We start from the raw sequence: 23,133 nt of genomic DNA on the forward strand, positions 1-23,133 counted from the left end.
TTGAAAGCACTCATCCTGCTTATTCATAGTATCTCAAACGAAACCCAAGGCATATGGTAAAATTATGCCGTTTCACAAAACAGCACTTATGACAGTGAACAATCCTTTTGAATCAAAACTACCCTTGATAGTTCAACAAAAAAAATCCCACCTTGTTGACAGAACTTAGACACAGTATCAAGCATTTAATAAAAACAAATCTTAAAAGCTAGAATTTTTGAGGTCATCAACACATTTTAATAAATTGAGTTGCATCCATTACAAAAAGACTTATTTTAGTTCTCCTTCTTTTGCTAAAGCACACACCCACTATGGAGGGTCAGACTCCCAGAAGAATAACGAAACAATAGATGGACCATCTGCTGCTACATAAAGCAAATTGAAAATCCAGGAATAGAGTATATGGGAGTTGTACTAAAATCAGCATTACCTTTCCATTTTCTTTCACACCAGATTCTTTTCTTAACTAAGCTTTTAAAAACAAAAACAAACAAAAAAGCCATCACACAGGAAAGTTGTAGGAGCTTCCAGGCATAAGTGTACAGGGTAAAGTATGACATGACATGTCCTTTGAGAAATTTTATTTTTCTTCTCTTGGCAACTCTAACCCATACACAAGGTTCCAGTGACGAATATTCTGCCTCCTGTTTATACAGCAAATGGCTGACATTTATGGAACTGGTATTCCACAAGGGTACAGAAGGATATGACAGGTATCTTAAATATCACCCCCACGGACATCCACAACTTACACAATGTCTTCACAGCTGTCAGTTGATTTCACTGTAAGGTTTACTTATCATTGTCCCCCCCCAGCTTATTTATGCACATCAAGCGTAAGGCAGTCTGAACTCCCTAATATGCTTAAAACGTGTGAACAAATAATTGCCCAATGAAAAGATTGCCTTGGAAAGACCTGTTGCAAAGTAGAGGATTACCTGAAAAAGAAGTGCAAATAAACAGAGGAAAAGTACATTTACACTTCTTTTTTTCCTGACAGCTGTTCATAAATTCAGCCTCCAACTGCTGTGACAGATATGATGCTTCTGTTCCATTATATTGGAAGGATTTAGCCACTAGATACTTTTACCATGTTATGACAGATACTAGGAGGTGGGCGCTGCCCTTCTATTGCTTAGTTTATGTTGAGTAAACATAAGCTAATTTATTTATCTAGTATTTTAGCCATTCATTTCTTCCCTAGCTATCACCTCTCCAGTCGCTGGGTGGGTTGGGCTATAGGCTTCGAGAAAGTACTTATGTCAAAACTCCTTTCAGTCATCCACTCCAATAACAAACTGCATTCCCAGAAATCACGGATTTAATAAGGGACTGATTTTTAAAACAAATATCCAAGAGTCTGTCCTCTAAGTCCATTTAAAAATGTATTTTAATATTCTAATATGTTTATCTTTTATGTTGCCCATTACAACTTAGCATTAGTAACCCTAAATTCATATAGCACAAACAAATGAAAACTCTTAACAACCCTTAGCACGTTCAGAAGAGCATTTTGTATGGACACTCCCTTTAAGCCACTAAAAAACTGCTATGTGGTGTTCAAACATGTCTCTTCCTGGCACCAGGCTTTATTAAAGATTATTTCAAAGTGACTGCCGGGACTCATGACCCTCACCCGCACAGAACAGCTTCCCTCCCCCACTTTTTTTTCTCTCCCTCCCAATGAAAGTGGAAAAATGAGAGGAAACAAACTACTCTTTCTCAGTGGCACTCAGACAATTTCATAAGGCAAGGTTCCTTTTAGGCAATCATTACCGGCCTGTCAGACAGATATGCGTGTAGTTAATGAAACCACATATGCATAGACTGGAGGACAGCTGCGTACCAACTGGGTCACCAGTGATCCATACTACTGAACACCTCCCAGATGAGCACTGTCTTTTTACATTACTGTGCTCTGTAAGCGATTAGAGCCCCATTCCTCATAGGGCATTAATTATGGGGATTAACAGTAAAAGGAAACACATGAACAGGATGTTACGTACTTTTTTTTTTGCTTTGAATCTTTGTGTATTTGCTACAGCCATGAATTACGGAGTAAAAAGGATATGCAGAGTTCTGAACAAAATAATACAATATAGTCATCCAGTCTGCTATCCTAAAGAAGCCCATTTAAAAAGAGTATAGGGAGAGAGGATTTCAGCCTGCTGACATATGACTTCCTCAGCTAGACAAAAAAAATTGGCTAGATATGCCACATTTTCTGTATTTTCCCAATTGCAGCACAGAACATGTATCATTAAGTTGTAAAAACACTGAAGCATTGGCCACCGGGAATAAGCTGTCAGTAAGACGCAGTTATGAGGTGGATTAAAAATTCATATGAAGTTAGAAAAGAAACAAGCCTTTACCAGCGCTCCTGTCATCCACCATTACTCTGCTACGACAGCCTAAAAGCATAGAACCGTAAATACTACTCTCTATTCTAGGAAAACCTGAAAGTGCTGCACTGTGAATTAAATGGCTTAATACTTAACAGACATAAATGACCAATGATGATCGAGGTAACCAGTAAAAAGTAACCTAACTAGAAATAAAGCGTAGGTGTCCAGACTCTTTGTTCTAACAAAAATACCAATACGGCCTGTTAGTTATGGTCCACTCAGCATTATCGAGATGACCTAGCAACTGACTACGTACTTTTCATATTTCAGTGTTTCAGAGCTGAAAGTTAGGACAATATTTCATTACAGAAACACTAGGCTTTTTTCTAATATTTTAACAACAAATACTTGGAAATAAAAAAAAAAGATAAAAACAAGCTAAGTTATAACATAGACATCTCCTTTATTGCTAGTATATTGGGCGAGCAGATGTTCTTAACAGAGATTGTCATCACTTTTAATGACAAACAATATTTGGAACACAGGTTCAAGGTTTGTGACATCAACCTCCACTTCAGAATGTTCACAACAGGCTGTATATTTGAACAAACGGAAATGTTTTCAGGCTCTATTTCTTGCATTATATCTTCCTTAAACATGCATGACATTTATACAGTATTAAATACAACTTACAGAGCTCTACTCTGAGTGTACTGACAGAAAGCTTACATGCCATATTAGCTGAAACTTACAACGTTGAGTTTGAAGAAATTGTTGATTTTTCTTCTGTCAAAACTAAGTATTCTCCAAAAATAAGAACAGTGCGCAGGGAGTTTGATATTAAACCCTAAATAAAGTAATCTAGTAATATGATCATTTCGTTTTTAAGTTATGTAATGACTAATCCTCTGTAGCCCCATAAACCTGTTTAAAACGTTGACATGCAAAAATCTGAAGCTGCTTCTCTTCTTCACCTTTACACACCCTCCCACTAGAGAGTAGTTAGAATTAAAGGTCTGCTCTTGGACCTGTAAGGTCTCACCAATTAACAACTGCTTTAAAAAAAAAAAAACAACATTGTTCTTACAAATGTTCTTAGGTACAAGATGTTTTATTACTGACCCTGCATTTCATACTTCCCATGACAGGCATTCATGACTCAGAATCAACTGAGATGAGTTCACAGAATATTCTGTTGGCTAAGGACCATTTTCCATTGGAACAGTTTGAAAACAGATGCTAATAAGGTTGTCTGCCTTGCATTAATGCCCTTTAACTTGTAACGAGAGGCAAATTTTTACTCATGCAGTCATTTTTTAAACAATACAGTATTGCCCGAAATGTACTACTTTAAGAGTGATAATTAACAAATGAATTTATCACCTCTTAAAAAAGCAATAATATTTCTGATATAGAGCTAACAAAGGTGTTTGGGGTTTTTTTTTCAGGACAAATAAAGAGGTTAGCAAAAGCCTTTAGGATATCATTAAGGCCTGGCACACAAAAAAAGAAACAAACTAAGCTTATTAAAATGTTTCTTGTTTCTTAGCGTAAGCAAAACTAGACTTTGTTACAAAATAATCGTCTATGCAAGCTGGGGACTAGTCACAGATTTTCTAGTAAATATGTAGGTTTCAGTTCTTTGAAGAACTTAGTCAACAGATACTAGGAAAAAAGCAAACACTACCCTAGATATAACTAATCAGGCCCTGCAAGAGGCACTTACTTTACTCATTAGTAAACAAGCCCATGGATCCTTTTCTTCCTGCCACCAGCACCCAGGGTCTAATCCAATCCTGCAATATGCCACGTACTTTCTGAGAGAATCTAGATATTCGCCACTCTCGGTCATATCAATATAAACAGATACTGTGCAATATGTGGGGTTTGAGCTCAAAAGAAGGAGAGATAGCAGTTAATCAGGAGCTGATAAGACTTCCATAACTTATTATTCAGTATTTGTTCCTATCAGGAGACATATTTACATTATGCAAGGTAGATGCAAAACAGGGGCTAATATTTAAAATGAGTTATGGTTGTGGATTTTATTTCGTTATACACATCTGTTCAGTATCACAGAGAGAACAAATTAAGGCTCTAAATATTACTAGTGACAGCTTCACGTAAGAATTGTGGAATAGATAAGGTAATCTTCATAAACATTTTTGCTACAGAAGATAGGAATAATTTTCCTGTTTATTGTTGCTTCAAATCTCAAAGCTATACAGTTTCACTGTTTTATCCTAGGGGAAAGGAAGACATCGTTTTGTGAACTCTCCCACAATGCTATCAAATAGAGGGGGGAAAAGTAATTAAATCTAATTACTTTTCCCAACATTCTTCTCCCACTGTACATTCACAGAGCTTGCCAAAGATCAGCTAATAGCAGTAAAAGACTAACCCATTAGGTTGGCTGTGCACGTCCACAATGGAGTCCTGATCTATACAATGCATCAGATATTATGCTGAAATTACATCTATGCTGCCTGACCGTTCAAGAAAAATTGAAGTCCCCTTATTAGAGATCCTCTTATAGAGAGACCACAACAACCTTACCCACACAGAAATTAAATTTAGCTCAATCAATGTGTTACCATTGATTATAATCTTTCATTATATATCCAAAAAATGCTTCTTTCTTACATATCTGCTACTTTCATGTTTCCCCTTTAGTTTACTAAATAAACCCTTTAGCTCTACCTTGCTTGCACTCAAAACAGAAAAATTCAAAATGTATTCTTCATCTGCATTAGAATTGAGATACTGATGACAGTCACCTGGCTGCTTGCTCAAGAAGTTTTATTCCTCATATAAGATCACTTATTGATTTCTCTTTCATTTGTGTTATGTGTTAAGATTGTGCTTCTTTTCAGACACAATTTACTGTTGGTCCTTTCTGTGTGCTATTTCTCCTGCTTGTTTGGATATTTTTTTTATAGTTGCATTCGTTGCACAGTCTTTTATATAAATAAAAGACACATTTTCTTTCAAATCAAGCAAATTATATTCCTGACCTGGCTCTCAGAGAACATGCTGTTACATCATTTGGAATTGTTCAATATAAAAAAAAAGAAAAAGAAACATGCCAACATATTAATTTTACCAGTAGCAAAACTGTTTGGGGCAGACAACAGCAAACCTACTTTTTGAACTAATAAACCTTGTTCTTCCAATATCAATTAATAATACTAAAGCTTTGCCTCACTCTAGAGCATGCATAGTATTATTGTATAATCTGTAAAGACAAAGTTAACTTGAGAATGTGCAGCCACTGATAAAAGCCCAAGCATAGAAGGTACTCTGAATGCAACTTACTAAATAATTAAAATAATTCTTTTGTGCCATTTTTAAGATGACTGAAGTAAATTCACTTAATATTGAAGCAAAGAACAGAATAGGAAGAAGCTTATTTATGTCAAATGATTACAAAATATTTTTAAAATTCATGAAATTATCAAAGTACTCTCTTTCTTGCACTTTACATTTCAACGAATGGAACTGGTATTTCCATCCATTATCATCTCCATCAATATCTCATTCTGTCTCTTTTGTTCTGAATTCAGTCAAACTTCAACTGTGTTAATCAAAACATATAATTTCACCCCTTTTCAGATTAAGGTTATTTCCTACTCTGTATAGGTTGGTGAAACTTTCTTTACTAGAGGTTTAAATACATAGCAAGCATGTCTTTTAGCCTGATTTTTGATCAAGCATTCTTTGGATAAAAGGATTATCACTACAGCATGTCTGTGTTTATAAACTGGCTTTACTTCAGTTTCATCAAAGATGGGTAAAAGAGCTTCTATTAACTAAACTGCAAGTGTACCACTTGAAAGTGATTATTCTCAGCTTCCTTTTCATTTCTTTATAGAATAAAAGCAGATTTTTATTCTTTCATGTTTCTAATTTTTAATGAAAAACAATGCCACAAAACATTAGGGAACGGAAACAATTTATTTTTATAACCTGAAATTAAAATTAGATATGCTTATATATTTAGACATACATTTCATAAAAATGGACACTTTCTTCTAAAAGCTTTCTCTGTGCTTCTTCTTGCATGATAAGTAGCTGCCATCATGAGGCTAGTGTTGAAGGCACCGTAAAACAAATACCTAATTGCTGAATATAGAATACTTCTGACATAGAGAAGCAAAGACCAAATTTTCTAAAAATCAACCATGCATTCAAAAGTGAAAGACGGAAGATCCCTTCAGGTCCGTTACAGGAGCCTTCCTTTCTACACGGTAAATTCAGGAGTCAGTACTGTCTGTTCTTCAGGAAGATCCTGAAGCTGCTATCTTGATATGATCAGCTGGGCTTTATCATACCTAAGAACATAGCTCTATTTATAGTTGGCAACCATGGCCTGCCTCCACAAGCACAGCTGTTCTCTGTAGAGACCATGCAGACAAGTACGGTGAAGGGATGTGAGAAACTGAGCTGTTATAAAGTAGAAATGGGTACTAGTATCCTCACTGCCAAATCAGAGTATTTCCAGATCTCTCTGACCAAGAGTACTGTATTTTCGGAAAACCACCTATTCTTCCCAGCTTACCTCTTTTAGAAGGCAATCCTACATTGCCTTCTAAAGCTGAAACGGAACAACGTAGAAAACTATGTCAGCATAGACATTGCATCAGTCTCACTGTATAATCCTAGTAGTAGAACTGTCATTAGCTTTATCACAAAGGAAATTAATATACAACACATGGAAAGTCTTGAGGACTGATTCCCCACAACTTTGTGTTTTTTGAGAGCTTTCACACCTGCACAAAGTGGGTATAAATGTTATGGCATCTTAATTTGGCAACATTATCATATAAACTTTCCAGAGGTATAAATGATTATACAAAGTGCAACAAGGAAGAGATCAGTCTCTGTATATCCCCTTACAACCAGCTGAACTCTGCTCAGATGTGACTGTCGACACCACATTACTTGTAAGAAAATGTTTGAAAGAGACCTTGCACTAACACAGAAAATGCTGCCTGATTTTATAGCAGAGTAAAAAGTAAAAGACAAACAAATTGCACATATTACCCCTCATCTACCCAACTAGATATGAATCAAGGATCTAAATCAATTATAAGAATTTACAAGCCGTTATTTTTTCATTTAGGATCTTTTGTGATTTTAAAATCCTTGTCTTCCTCTGCAATCTGAATAAATAGTTGCCTTTAAGTTATTTCGGTACTAATACTTCCTTTGTTCTCATTTGGTAATACCCTCCCCCAAGTAGTGAAGATGATCAAAAACATATAAAATTTAAATATTGCCTTACAACAACTGCAGTCACACAGCCTGTTTACATTTATGTTGAGAACAAGCTGTCATAACACTCCCCTACCATTTGTAACCTCCACGTGTTCTCACCTGTCCTCTGCAACAAAAGTGTCTCTGTCTGAAAGGTGTGTTTGTGTAACATTTCTTGTTTAATTTAGACTAGAACCAAAAATAGCAAATGGCTTGTGCTTCACTAAATTTGCACTAAAGCTCAATTACTCATATGGTTCAGGTACACCAAAGGGTTTCTTAAAGCTGTTTTGGTTCACATCTGGTTTTACATCACATCTAAGGAACAGGGAAGGGAGAAGAGGGTGGAAATTCTCACCATAACATAACAGCTTCAAAAAAAAAAAAAAATCTCATTGCATTTCTTTCTCCCATGCAACCCCATCCCATTAGTCACACACTCTCTTTTCCTCAGTAGAAGCCTCTTTATTAGAGGTTATTTATTGTAGCCAAGTTCCTTTCCCAAATACTGTATTATAGGTTATACATTGAAAGAGAAAGTGTCCTCTTTTTCTCTAGGGACAGCACAGGAGTTCAAGCAATGAGTCAACATTCCAGAAGCCTTTTAAGCAGAGTAAGGTGGCTTCTTTTCCTAAAAACCTAGTGAAGGAACCATCTAAAAATACAGGTAAATAAATACAAGAGAGGAAAGGACAAATACTAGATTCTTTTGCCTCAGCTTCAGCAAGATTAGAAAAAAGCAGTCAATACATTTGATCTTTAAAACTTGTTGACATATCTTAAGTATAGGGGTTTACAGATCACGTCAGACAAGAGATTGATGGTATGTATAGCCTAACTGTTCAGCTCAGAATTTACTGAAGACCAAAAACTACATAATATGCTTGGAAAATGGGACAAATCACAGGATTCTAAGGAGCCAATAACTTTCACCACAAGATCACAACTTCAAATCCAATCCACTTTGGTGAAGGTTGCCACTCTTACTATCCAACAATTACCAAGTTATCTATGTGATGTTAACTAATAGTCAAAACTGGCTCTATGAAAAGAGCCATTAACATCCTTTTCTGAATCTGTACATTCTATTTGTCAAGCAAGAAAACCATCAGCCAAAACAATCTTAACTTGTCCAAATAAAATCATCCTGAATTAGAAACATACTCTTCCTGATCCTTCTCTCAGTCAACAAAATCTCCTCTGTCTGGAGACACAAACATGTTACAAGATTAGCTAAGTTATAAACTTCCTAACTTCCTGTAAATAAAACAGCAGGTTTGTGGTAGAAGATGAAGTAATTCAAAGAAGTAGGGTAAGCTACCTCTCACTTACCACAGGACAGAAGTACACAAATGGCTGTTACTGCCTTGCAGCTGACACAACCGAAGTCCATCCTGATGCTTACCCCCACAACTTCTTATCAAGTCCATACTTCTAGAATAAGGAGGGAATGGGCTAGACGTTTCAGCAGTAGAAAGGTCTCTACCGAGAATGCTGTGTATTTTGATGTGCCAGTTCAGGGACTTGACTCAAGAACTTTGACTGATCTCAGTTGCCGACACAGACTAAAGGAAGGGAAATGGAATACTTCACAAACTCCCTAATCAATACGAACAGTAACAAAGGAGAACCTGATCTATCACACGAACCACAGGTATAAGACCTCCCTAGAAGACTTAGAGAATATAAGAATTCTGTACTAACAAAATAGTTAAGCAAGCTGTAAAATCTAGAAGCATGCAATTTAAATCAAGACACCAGGTGACCAGATGTGCAAGAGAATTTAGCGGGACTTTCTGTACAGGAACAGGAGCGGGCTTGTGACCGTCTTGAAGGACTTCCTTGACTCTGACTTTCCCTATATGCACACCTCTTTCTACGTCAACCCCAGAACAACCTCAGCTCTTCTCCTCTTGCCATCTTCATCTGTACTGCCCACTACTTAAGAAATATCCATCTTTCATCTTGTCTTCCTCTTCCACTTCTGCAATGCCACTTAAAATCAAGTAGCCAACTAATTTTGGCCGAACCAAGCAGCAATTGAGGGATTATTAAAGATAAGTATACACCCTCGTTTTATACTTTTCCTCTTCTCTTCATATAAAGGGCATACAGCAGAAGGCATGCAATATTAAAACAGACAATGAACAAGTTCCATCTCAAGATGTATTCTTCCAAGAACACAATTTACAGATAAGCACAGGAAAGCTCATACTTGTCTCCTTTACTAAGAAATGGTTGTGTTAGCCATGAGGACCATGTCCAGCATTTTGAATGAATCCAAATATAATCTCCCCACTGCCGCTCTAGTCCTCCTCTATTCTTATTATTTTAACTTACGTGCTTGATTTCTAAACCTGGCTAACATAGTTGTCTGAAAAAACTGCCAGCCTACAAAGTTTCTATTTTTTCCTGGATGCATAATTCTGCAATGCAGCAAGACAAAAGGAAGTTTGGACTTAACAGAAATGATGCCTTCCAGCTTTAGTCTGCTTTCCAAAAAAAAAAGGGGGGGGGGGGGAACAAAAACACCAAAAAACCAAAACACCAGACCCTCAAAGACACAGAAAGCCTTTTAAGAAGAGTAGATGTACCTGAACCAATAATTTTAATAAGCCTGTGTTAATAACTTTTAAAAAGTAAAATCTGTGACAAAAAAAAATCTTTAAATTACTTCATACATAGAAAAACTTCTGTGCAGCCTATATCTAGTACAGTTTACAGAATTTATTGAACATCGTCTCTTACTTCATTAAGCAAGAGGACTATGATAGGACATAATTTTATACTAGATGCCATACCCAGAAGGTAGATGCAATTCATATACAATAAACAAACTTGTAAGCCATACTTTCTCTGCTTAGCGAGACTCATCCCATAGAATAGAGAATGACAGCACCATCTACTCTTAAACGGCTATCATATGTGTTTGACATGGAACACAGGATAGAGAGGCAACACCATTACAATGTAAGCTTTTGTTTTAGCCATTTGGACATAATCTGACTGGCACACAATCTTGTGTCAGCCACAGTATCTTTGAGAACTAAAAGTCATGACAAATTCTTCACAATAGAGTAATTTTGGTGTCATCAGGCAAATAAAATTACATTTTACATTTACAATTGTATTGGCATTGGTTCCTAAACGTACCATCACTATAAAAGTTAAAAGATTATTCAGTAACCCTAATAGGTTAAAAGTATACCAATCAAATGTATATATAGAATGCTTCCAAATGCAGCCAGTTTCCCTTTTTCATGATGACTTTTTATCCAGAAACCACAGAGACACTAACAGAAAACAGAACAGAAATGTAAGATTGAAAACCACAGAAATTGGCCAGGTGTCAACATGAGAGGCTTTTGGCTTGCCTTTTTTTTTTTTTAAATTGACTACACTTCAATTTGACAGTCATTTTAGAAACATCTTCAAAAAACATTTATTTAAATGGTCACTCCTACGTTTGCATTATAACATTAACAAATAACATACTTAGGTCAATGCAGTCACATTTGGAAGCAAAGAAGCTAAAAACATTAACAGCTTCTTTTACTAACTTACCAAGAATTAACATGATATAAGTATGTTGAAGCACTGCAGAGCAAACAGGTACCTAGTCATAGGGCTCAGCAAACAAGTATACCTTTGTTCAACTTTAAACTAGGACACGCATACAGATAAAACATCACCAGTAGATGAAAGAGGGTGCACTGAAGTCACAAAGATGTAGACTTTAACTTATAATGGCATGAGGCATGAACTGCTGGAACAATGCTTACATTTTCTTTTTTTTTTTTGTTTGAGCATTCTGACTGTATGTCAGAATGCTGTTTGTATAGGAAACACAACAATTTTAGCACAGGAGAAACATTTCTATTGTACTCCCTTCCTCAAGCTTCAAACTCCATCAGTCAGGCAAAATAATACAGTTGTCACCTTCTGAAATAAAAATTCAGAGCCTGAAGTAGTTCTTGTGATTCAGTGCACTTCATTACTATGTTTTATTTTAAAATCCTTCCTTCCCAATCATCTCGCAAGAATGGCCCAAATAAATGACAGTAAATATGCTAACTGCACCTTCTTCAAAAACTGTTTGCTTCACAAAAAACATCCTTATATCACCACTGTTACCCTTATGCAGGAAATGAAGTGGGTAATTGGAAAGAAGAAAGCAACTCAAGCAACTAGATACAGTTACTAAGGCACTATTTGAATGACTGTACAGAGCATATAGCAGACTTTGAAAAAGTGACACTGAAACTGGCTTTAATTTATTGCTAACCGTAAACAAAACCATAAGTAAATCTGGGTTTCATACAACATAGGGAAGTCAAAATAAAACCCGTTTACATAATGCAACCATTTATGTCAAATTTCCCTTACCATAAAAAGTTCTTATTTCCTTTGCAACACAATGACTTCTGTACATACAACAAATGGGATATTAAAAAAAGAACCCACGGGCTCAGTGCTGAACAGTTCTTCCAGAGGTTCTGGTAAGAACGCATCTACAGTGAAAACGTTCCTTTACATACTTATAAATTCAAACACAAAAAACATTCATCAAAATCTTTATTCATCACTAAAATAGCTCAAACTGTGTATTTTGTTCCTCTTAGGCAAGTCGCTCCAAGTATATTCACAATTGGACAGTCTTTACTTTAAAAAAAAATCCTTAGACTTTAAGCAAGCTTCAGACCCCCTATCAAGCACAGGAGACTACCACAGTGTACTGAATAGCTAAAATCATTGCTAAAGATCTCAAAGGAACGTATGTATAAATCAAACATAACAGCAGTGACATTTACAAGAATGTAGACATTTCATGCTTCTACCAACACTTTCACCAGCTGTAAAACTATACTGCAACCCTGCCTCTGAGCTCAGGTGCAAAGAGAATGGCAGGTATTTAATCCTCCATTCACTTCCTCTCTATCTCCCATTCCCCACTATCTCCTTTAAAAAGGGGAGACTCTGGAAACAGCATTGTTATCTTTTATTTGAATAGGTTTAAAGATATACCACCCACGGCAGAGTCTAATTGCCACAACACTGCTGTACTCCTTCCCAAAACAAAACTGCAGATTTTGCACACAAGTTCTTGAAATATTTTTTTTTAAATATTAGATAATAAAATAAAATATTAAAAACTTCTTCACTCACCACCAAGAGTATGCATAAAGTGGACATTAATCCCTGTTATTAAAACTGAACCACTGCAAATCAGGAATCCATTAGGTTTCTGAAAAGGCTTCTCAGCACCAAATTAACATTATCATCACCTTATGCTAACATCACACAGTATCTCAAAAATGTGAATATTGTTTTGCTCCACTTCATCACTTGTGAAAGCTCTAAGTCAATATCCATCATGGCTTCCACAGTTTTAAGAACTGGGGTAGGCAGGTCAAGCTCAATCCAAGTAACAGTCACTCTGTCTCTGCCAGAGGAAAAACTAGATATTGTAAGTCCCTGTGAACAAGTAATTACAATGAAATGAATGTTTTATGAAGGAAATGCACTTGGTTTTAAAGGTCACAAAGTGACAGGTAAGACCACAGAGTGGAACAAATCCAGCAACTTACTGATTGACCTGCAGGGTCAATGAATCCAAACAATAAATATTTCTGCTCTTTAAATAATTAAAAATGTCAAAACACAATGGCTGCAGACAAACAGTGTTAAGAATGCAGACAGGCCAGACAATCTACTTCATATTTAAATATTTCACTTACCTGTCCTGTGACTGCTCCTCATACATTCTTTCCTTTCCTTCTTTGAAGAGTCTTATAGCCCGTTTTGATTTTTTCATGAGACTGTCAATGTAGATTTTAAAATATTCATTCTCACTGAGTTGTGCAAGCTTCTGGTTGTCATCATATTTGCTCAGTATAAGTCGCAAATGTTGATAAGTGTCAGGTAAAATGTCAAGTATGTAAGGTGGGCTGTTTTTGAGCTGAAGCTTTGGGTTTTGGCACAACCTTACCTATAAGCAAAAACAAAAGAATGTAAAAGACAAGAAATATGTTGGGGCAAAAACTGATCTGACATCTTAAAATTAGTAGGTGTAAGCATACTTCTCTAACCTCCAGGCACAAAGAATTAAATCCTACTTCATTTATATTCCATGAAATCCCAACATAGTATCTAATGTCAAAGGATGTAAAATTTAACTTAATCCTGTCACATCCATAAAAAGTAAACAAGCTTACTTACATACTTTGGGGTTTTGCTTTTAAAGTAAGAATGTCTTTGCCTGCCTACTATATGGTAAGGAGTATATTATCAAAACACAGTATGCAACTAATGCCAAGAGCAGTAGTTTTGTACAGATGTTTGCTGCAGGTGAACTTCCTTATGGATATTTAAATGTCTACTAAGAACTGACCCTACAAATTACCTTGTCATCTGCTGGTTCCCTCTTTTCTCTATCCAACAATATAACCTCTTAGAAACTATAGGAATTTAAAGTTTGAGAGGCCCACACATATGAAAATGGTCTGAACATCGCCAGTGGTTCAAAAGCTATTAGCTACAACAGACAAAAATTAAGTCACTCACAAACAGGTATCGTAAACCAGGAAACAAAACATTATAAACTCAATGTTTTCCAGTTCACGGTTGTAACAGAAGATAACATCTTAATGGACTTTGAATCATCGTGTTCCTAAATGGCACAAAAATTAATTGAATAATATATAATTTAGTTAAAAGAATAAGCTTCAGATGAACTGAACACCTCTGTGTGAATCTAGTCTCCACTGGAAATATTTCTGGAAAAAGGCGGTACTGGTTTTGTTTCCTGAACATATAAAAGGTTAGAGTCATTATCTCCTGGCTACCTAAATTCTCTGGTAGTTTGTTCTGTAATGTTCTGTACTAGAAAGCAAAAGGGATCAAAACTAATGGGTAGTTTTTGAGTGCTATTGCATTGAGCTATCCACGCTCAGCTAAAACACTGCAGAGGGACACATTCTAGACACGTGTGTGCAGCTGTACATATGCAAAGACTTATGAAAAAATTAAGTCCATGTGGTATAAAAGTTTTATAGGTATCATTTGGGGATCGCCACATTATATATTAGTGACTCTGACATTCCTTTGAGGTAAATAACGAGGCTGTAAAAACATCTTAATACTGCTGAAAGCAGACTCCTATTCCTACTAATGCATCAACTTCAAAAAAGTGCAGTCTTGAGCATTTCCGGGGGAGCGGGGGGTGGGGGGGGGAGGAAACAAACTTGTATCCTATAACATTCACCTCTAAACTCAAAGCTATATCACTATTGCTGACCCCTCCTTCAATTTCTAGATCTACACCATTAAGAAATTCACTGCCTTAAGACTGTTGCCCCTAACAGACCTTCATGCACCACAAACAGAAAAGCAAACACATAATTGTTTTTTCTCTCTGAAACATACACACAAAAACACACCAGGCAATTAGATTTAGGTAACTTGGGGTCACAGTTAGAAAAGTGGAGATAGAAGAGTAGACAAAAGTCAAGCACTGACAAGTTTTAAAAAAAGGAAGTCTAGCAGCGTCAGAACAGTGCAAACTCATAATTACCATAGAAATGTTAGCACCATTCAAAAACAGTATTTAAAACATGACATTTTCAGTAGCTCCCCTCATTTCACTGATCCATTGTTACTTTAGTAATTTCTATTATTCTTTCACCTACTAGACCAAGTAATGGATCAGGAAACCTTCTGATGTGTTGTAGAACAGACAGTCCTTCCCACAGAGAAATTTACAATCTCAGTAGGAAACAAAAAGACAGCAGATGGATGCAGGCAAATACGAGTACATGAACACAACACTGTTCAACATACTAAAGGATGGTTCAGGGCACTAGCAGTTAAGTATTTCTAGATATAAGCAGCAAACAAAAGTTTCAAGGCAAGCTCTAAAATAATTTAGTGGCTCATAAAGTAATTCCTCCTAAATTGAGGAAGAAGCTGGAAGGAAACAAAAACAAAGTAAAGCATAAAGATGTTTGGTCATCTCTTCATCAGGTGATGAAGTCTGGAACCGCAATCCATAACTACAAGAGCGAGACAGCAAGACTTTGAAACCAAAAATAAGTTGCTTGTATTTCATGTGATAAAGAGAAGGTTATCAGGATAAAGAAAAGGACAACACGGTCCAAGTTGTGGGTTAGGAGATGCCTGCAGCAGCATTCTCAAAGCATAAAGGTTGGATACGATGGCATTCTTTCAAGGTCAGAAAAGCAAAGTTTAACTTACTGATATACAAAATAGCAACTGGATGAACGTTTTAGGTGAATGGATTGATGCAGAAGGTTGTATTTCTCTGTGAATCACATCTCAATCTGAAAGATTCAGACACAACTTTTAAAAGAGCAGTTCAAGTAAAGGAGTTGCCTGAGTGAAGGCAGGATGATGGTATCACCCCAGAAGATCAAGAAAGGAACTAACAGGAGAGACTTATGAAGGAGATTAAACATTTCTTTTAGTTACACTGAAGTTAAGCCAACAGCTAGAATTCTTTAAGGAGATTTCAGAAACATGAGCAAAAAATTTTACATGTGTAGACAGATCTGAAGATCACCCATGCAGAGACAAACGTAAATTTCTTTTTGTACAAGAATTAGAAGAACTGGAATCCCAAAGACAGAAGTGAAAGCCTTTATGAAAAACGTAGACTTTTCATCTGAACTTTTGTTCTCTATGATTTCTGATTTAGTGAAAACTTGAAACAAGATTGACATTCTCCCAAAGCCAACTAAAGATGACACAAATCAGTATTGCTGATCAGGCTTTACAACTTTCTGCAGCAACACGCACAAGGAAAAAAAACAGCTGAAAAGAAGAAAATATTTATTCAGGGAAAAAAGTCAGCAATGAGAGCAGACCACAAGCAGAGAAGGCTACAATCATTTTGAATTGCTTATTTATCATAACTTAAATCTCATGATCAAAGAATTAATTCTCTTTCTGAAGTCTATCTTTTTGATCAGATGTGCCAACAAGCAGAATATAAGTGGTTTCCTACATATTAGAAGTACCATTAAAAATATAAAAACAACAGGAAAAAGCAAATTGCTTATGCTGGTTGGTGTGTTTTCAACAGTCAGTCCATTCAACTATACAAAAAGAACATCCAGTTATAAAGAAGAATTAGTTTCTCTTTCAGATGTTCTAGAAAGTCTTCTTCAGTCCAGTATCATTACATACAGACACACATCAAAACAGGATCCTGTGGTCATCATGGTTTACAAGGCTTCACCTTCTGCTGAATTTATAGAGATAAATACAGCACATTACTAGAACCTTCAACTCCAGAACAAGCCTTCAAGAAAGTCATACAAAAATTCTTCTACAGTACAGCTCAATCAGTCTTACATATTCTTATTGAAAAAAATGCTAACATTTAGTTCAAGTCAGTGACCCAGTGAAGTAGTACAAGGCTTTCTTCACTTTATAGAGTACACAAGGTTTCAGTCCAAAGGAAGTAAGTTTGTAAAGAGATGGCTGGTAAACCATATGGTTTCCAGAGTCAGGATGTCCTGACACATACCACAGCAGTTCACAATTAGAAGTAAGCAATCAGAAATGACATCTGCTGACGCAAAAGATTTACCAATGCACCAGAAGTGGCGCACATACCTTTCTCCAAAAGAAAACAGAACTCAAAACAAAAGAAAAAAAAAAAACACCAAAAATAAAGACCTCCATATTGCACTTTACAAAGCAACCCTCACCAACACTTCAGGAGCGGACATGAATCATATCACTGTGTGATTTGTGTACTGTTATGACTGGAAGTAAGCATGTATATATTTAGCAAGCATTCAGTCTAAAAACTGAAAAGCAGTCAGTCAGCAAGTTAGTAAGAAATGTCTCTCTCATTGAGATAAATAGAGACAAAGCCAAGCTCCTTTCACTACCTCACTCAGGATAAATCCAAGTATTTACTCCAGAATCACAGGAACAATAGAGTGCAATTCTGATTGTGAAGAACCAAGGCATTACCCTAATCTACCAGAAACAGATTTTGAAACAGTTAATTCAGGAACTTCCAGACAAGCTTAGTCTAGTGCCTGTGGAGAAAAATCCCAACCCCCTCTTCCCCCCTCCTCCCCCCTCCCCCCCCCCCCCCCCCCCACCCCCAACAAAATAAATACCACTACTCATAACATTTTTGAAGATACTTGACTTAAATTATAAGGCATTATTTCATAGGATCTTCAGAGATGAGAGTAATGGATGCCTATTGTATTTAGACAATGAATTTCTTATGTAAAATGGTATCTTCTATTCACTTTTTAAAGCAAACAATAAAGTTGAAAGCCCTGGACTCGTTTGACAAAAGAACTTCTGTTCAAGCAAAGTATAGCAGCCCTAACACAATCTGTTTAAACACCTAATGCTAGTCAAAGACAATACAAGGAAAGTAACACAGCTAAAACAGAGTAAGTATCTAATGAGTAGGACATCTGCTAAACACTGTTTTCAGTTGCAGTGAATAGACTAGAACAATCGGAGCACCAGTGCTTGCACACTTCCAAAATTACTCTTTGAAACCATCTACTGAACTAGTATCTTCCACCAAGCAGTACAAAAAAAGTCAAAGTAAAACACTTTGACACAACACAGACAGCATAAAGGTAGCTCTGCAATAAGATACCACAACAATTCTCCAGAAAACCACAACACACAATGCTACCAACAATGAATTCTGAAGAACTTAATCGGGGAGGGGCTAATCAGGAAAACGGATGAAATATGAACATTATGCTCCTTCATCATATAGCCCCCTGCCAGAAATCCCATTAAATGCAATGCATTTTATTTTCCACAGAAAGATGGAAAGATGAGTTTTCTTTCTGAAAGAAGCCTTCTCGTCAAAATATAAGTAGAGGTGATCGATCACCCATCTTTTCAGCTGAGAATACAGTAAGTGCTTGTTCAACAGCTACCACACTGCAACTGTGCCATATGTTTCCATACTGGAGGAATAAGCAATAACAATGCTGATGCTACATATGCACAAGGGCAGCTGACTTTGGAGGGTCATTTATACTTTCTTCTGATTAGAAAAAGAGAAGCTTCCATTTCTCTATTTAAATTTTTATTGTTTTTCCACAAACAGTGTATGCAGGACATAAAGCTTCCTATCAACTTTGACCAGGTAACACGCTGAAGAATACCATGGTTATGACTGATGATTGCCTTTTCTAGATCCTTTGTGGAACAATGACCTTTAATTGACTTGGAAGGTTGCACATTAACGTAACAATTACACAAAATGTTGCAAACAATGACCAACGCACACATAGTTTCAACTACCATGCTCTGTGTACTCACTTAGATGCTGTTGAAAACTTGGATGCTGACAAATGTTAATTTAAAGAAAACCACATCACTAAGTTACAGAGGTAATACAGCTTTTACTCACTGAGTCAACAGTATGAGCTTTGGAGACTCACTCTAATTTGCTCTTAGGTAATTATTAAAAAGCAAATCAAATTGCCATCCCTGTTTATATGGTCAGAGTCAAACAACTGGGTGGGCCATGAAAGAGCGCCCAAACAGCTTAGACAATATTGTTAATCTTCACAGTTGAAAATAGAATTATTTTCAGGCACAAATCATAAGCGTGCTGAAAAGTGATTGAAAGTTGCTGAAATATTCCTGTTTTAAAAAAATCCTGTTCAGAATGTGTCACAATTTTATCAGCCTGAAACCCACAATATTAAAGCGTGCACAATAGTACTGCCAACTCTAAATAGCCCGAGCAGTAAATTAACTTAACTACTCTTATGTTTACATAATAGGCATTGTCTTGCAAAGTTGTTCTCAAGAAAACCATTATCCTCTAATAATAATACACAGTTACTTTCTAGGGTTTAAAATCATTAGGTTCAGAAGCTCAGAAAAAAAAATCCCATGTAATTTATGCATAGTTTAAAGGAAGACTTGGAGTTATTTGTTAACAATATTATTTATTTATTTACAGGATATGAACTTTCTAAAATACACATCATGTTTTAAAAACAGTAATTTGCTTGCTAGAAGTTCAGAGATATATGGTCAACTTGCTTATACAATGCTAGCACTGGAAAGCAGGGCTAGCCTTCCAAACCATAAAAGGAATATTAGCCTTTGCATTGCAAAGGAATTACACAAAATATTTTTGGTTCTTAATGGTAAAGCCACTGCTTACCCATGAGAAAAGCAGCAGGGAAACTAGACGTTGGTGCTAACAGTTGATGCCCCTTTAATAATGCAGTTAGTATTGTAAATTCACATAAAAAAGACATATCAGTAAACCTCAGAAAGTACCAATCCCAGCGGACGAAGAATAAAAAGGAAGATGCAGATATAAGATATACAGACAGATAACAATTCACATTCACCGATTACTTACAACAAGATTTTTTTTTTTAATTCCCTGCAAGTATGTTGCTTACAGTAACTTTTACAAACAGGGCTCTAACCAGAGCACTACCACAACGTTCTGTCCTGCTAAAGAACTCTTTCAAAACCCTTGCTTTTTTCAAACTGGTAACAGAAATTTGAAGAGAAGACGCTTAAGCAGAACTGCAACCTTCTTCCTATTCTAACAGCTGAAGCATCAGCCCATGAAAAACAAACATTACCATGAAATCTGAACAATTCCAAAGCATGACGTACAACCAATTCTACACAGAGAAGTTTGCATGGTATCTAAGTAGCCAGAATTTTTACATACACCATAAAACCACTCTCATAGTATAGTTCTTATAGAGTAGCAATATTTGTAGTATTGGTTAATCCCTTACTGTTGAAGACAAATAATTCATACAGAAAATCTCATCTGCCAAGGGAGAAAATTACAGAATGAAGGGAAGGTAAAGAATGGCAATTTTAAGACAGACAGACAGACAGACAGACAGAAAGAAAAGTAAACCAGAAATTATTGAGCTCTGCCCCTAGGTTTTGACTGCTCCTTTTTCACCCTTTGGTCAAGATAATAGCTTTGCTTTGTTTCCATTCTCCCTTTCCTTAACATCTTTAGAATGGGAGAAAACTTTAGCTACCTCACTGCAGAAAAAAGATGGTTATCACAGCTATTATAGTTAAAGAATAAACAAGGATAATGACTGTTATTACAACAAGCAAAATAGGCCTCAAAGCCACAATCTTACCATGAGTGGCACCCTACCGACTTTGCAGAGCCTACCGCCTTCACTAGGTATTAATTTGATCAGTGACCCACCACAGAAATCAGTCGTAGGACACACTCCAGAAAGGGGATTTGAAACAACAGTCGATCAAGCAGGTTTCTATTTCTGATTTTAATCCCTGGTTTTGATCTAGTCAGAGGAGAAAATGACCTTCCTGTGCCTACTGCCACATAAGGCTGAGAGACTTAAATTTGTTTGCCAACATATTAAATTTGCTCAAACACATCCTTTCATTATAAGTACCAAATGCTAAAAACTCAAGCAGCAAGCTACAGCATTCTCACACTATGACATCATTCTGTCTGGTATACTTTAATATAATTTGGAAATAAAATTTGATTAACTGAGAGCAGCTTAAAGAGGATACATTAAAGATCCAAATTGAGGACACTTATCCAGTAAAATGAAAAAGAAAGCACAGCGCAATGTCCAGCCTTTCCAGTGACTTCTGAAGAACAGGCCTTACTGGCTGTTCTGATGCTCTGTTGTAATCATGACAAATACAGTTACCCTATATTAGCTGAGCAAAAGCAATCCACAAGTCCAAGCGGCAGGGTTAAGGTTTTCTGGTAACCGTGAATATACAAACCAATCAGGGGACAAGCTTACCATATAGATTTGTAAATGGCCTGACACAGGGGGAAATTAAGCCCTACATTCCCCACGTGGTTTCAACGATGACGATCGAGATTCCTGGTTTCCAAGCCAAACACTTCCTTCTACTGAAGAAGCGTGCCTGCTTCAAAGTATTTATACTTGCAGTTCTTATTACAAGATGCTGTTTTCAGCATCCTGATCATTAACGGGGAAATGTCAACAAAGTCTTTGTGATAATAACCATTTCTATCAAGGCTGTTTTTTAGGTTTATAATCATCATCAGAAATTGTGGTGGAAATACAGATGCTATTCTTGGAGCATCAGAAAGGAGAGCATACAAGGACTCAATTAAATACTTCGAAATTACGACTTGTCAAGGCATATAACATGAAATGATCTCCACCATGTCAATATAACTACTTACGAACTTTAAGAAATGTTAAACGCCTGCATTTTACAAGAGCCACGGGGAAAGCAAATGGTTACACTAATTCATGAAGAATCACTGAGTTAAAAACTCACAACTCTCTTGCCATACAGACCCAAGGCTAACAGGTAGTAATCCTCACTCCCCAGCAGTTTCAAGAGGAAAGTCTCAAGTATCACCACATACGCAAAACAGAGTGCCTGCATCTCCTGAACAGTTATCCGTGTTATAATCAACTTGTTCCTACCATTGGTAAGGACCTCTCCTAGCTAATCTACCATCATACAAGCTGTCATTTTGTATAATACTACACAAAATGTATCAGGCTGGTGCAGAGATCTTTTTTAGAAGATCTAAAAAACCATGGTCTATAGTTTTTCTATAGACTTCCTGAATAATGAGTTTCAGTACAGCACATTTCTAGTTTCAAAATGAAGAGCAGAAGTACTTAAAAATCATTAAAATGCAGAACACACACTTAAAAGTTAGGCGTGCCATACTCATCTGTTTACTAAACTGACAAGAGTGACATCCCCCAGTCCCCACGCACATTCCTAAAAACACAAACGTATCTGTGTTGCCATCATGAGCATGTCTCACAGGACAATTAGCTTAACTGAAGTTTCATACTTCAGAGGTCTTGTTTGCAGACTAACAATGTGATCCAACACGAAACGCACAGAGTATGTGATTACAAGTCTAAGTTAAGCAGCTTTTCGTTAGGACAGCTCTTCAAGTTTGAGTCATTTTAAAGGATCTGAAAATAACAATAGCCTAAGGCAAACACACACATTTGTTTTCCCTCAACAAACCAAGAAAACATAAGTCCCCTTACTTCCCGAGGCACACGCAGCACAGCAGTTAGAGCTACAGGAAGACGTTGTTTCCCCATGTGTACCTATTTAAACAGCCCCATTCTCCACTCCGTGTATACGCGAACGCACGCAGACACTCACCACTTTGTCCATAAGCTTCCAGGTCTTCTCCACAGTCCTCCGGTCGGCAGCTGCCTGCTTGGGGGGGCCCACAGCATCCTGAATGGCATCAATGAAGCCCAGGATCCGTCCCTTGCGCGGGTTCCGGCCGTTCAGGGAATTGGCCATCTGGGAGCCAAGCTGGCCGCAACGACAGAGAAACACAGACTCACAAGGTGCTCCGAAAACATCTTGTCATAAAACTCGCCGCAGCCAGTGAGGTAACACTTCCTTCTTCACAGGCAGGAAAGGGCAAGACCAGGGCAGGCTTAGGAACAAGTTTAACTTTTCATGACAAACAGCGTAAACCCACCTGGCCCGAGCTTACACTGGC

At 36.8% G+C, this 23,133-nt stretch overlaps 1 protein-coding gene across 1 annotated transcript in view; it reads right to left on the bottom strand.

The window, feature by feature from the left end:
• Nucleotides 1-22,928, bottom strand: part of CBLB (Cbl proto-oncogene B, E3 ubiquitin protein ligase) — a 129,350-nt gene extending 106,422 nt beyond the window's left edge. Inside the window, 2 exon segments of the mRNA XM_009321370.1 lie at nt 13,340-13,590; nt 22,782-22,928. Of these exon segments, the coding sequence (XP_009319645.1) occupies nt 13,340-13,590; nt 22,782-22,928 (398 nt within the window).
• Nucleotides 22,929-23,133: the final 205 nt, after the last annotated feature.

The sequence above is a fragment of the Pygoscelis adeliae genome, unplaced genomic scaffold, assembly GCF_000699105.1.
Source record: "Pygoscelis adeliae isolate BGI_AS28 unplaced genomic scaffold, ASM69910v1 Scaffold363, whole genome shotgun sequence".
Lineage (NCBI taxonomy): Eukaryota > Metazoa > Chordata > Aves > Sphenisciformes > Spheniscidae > Pygoscelis > Pygoscelis adeliae.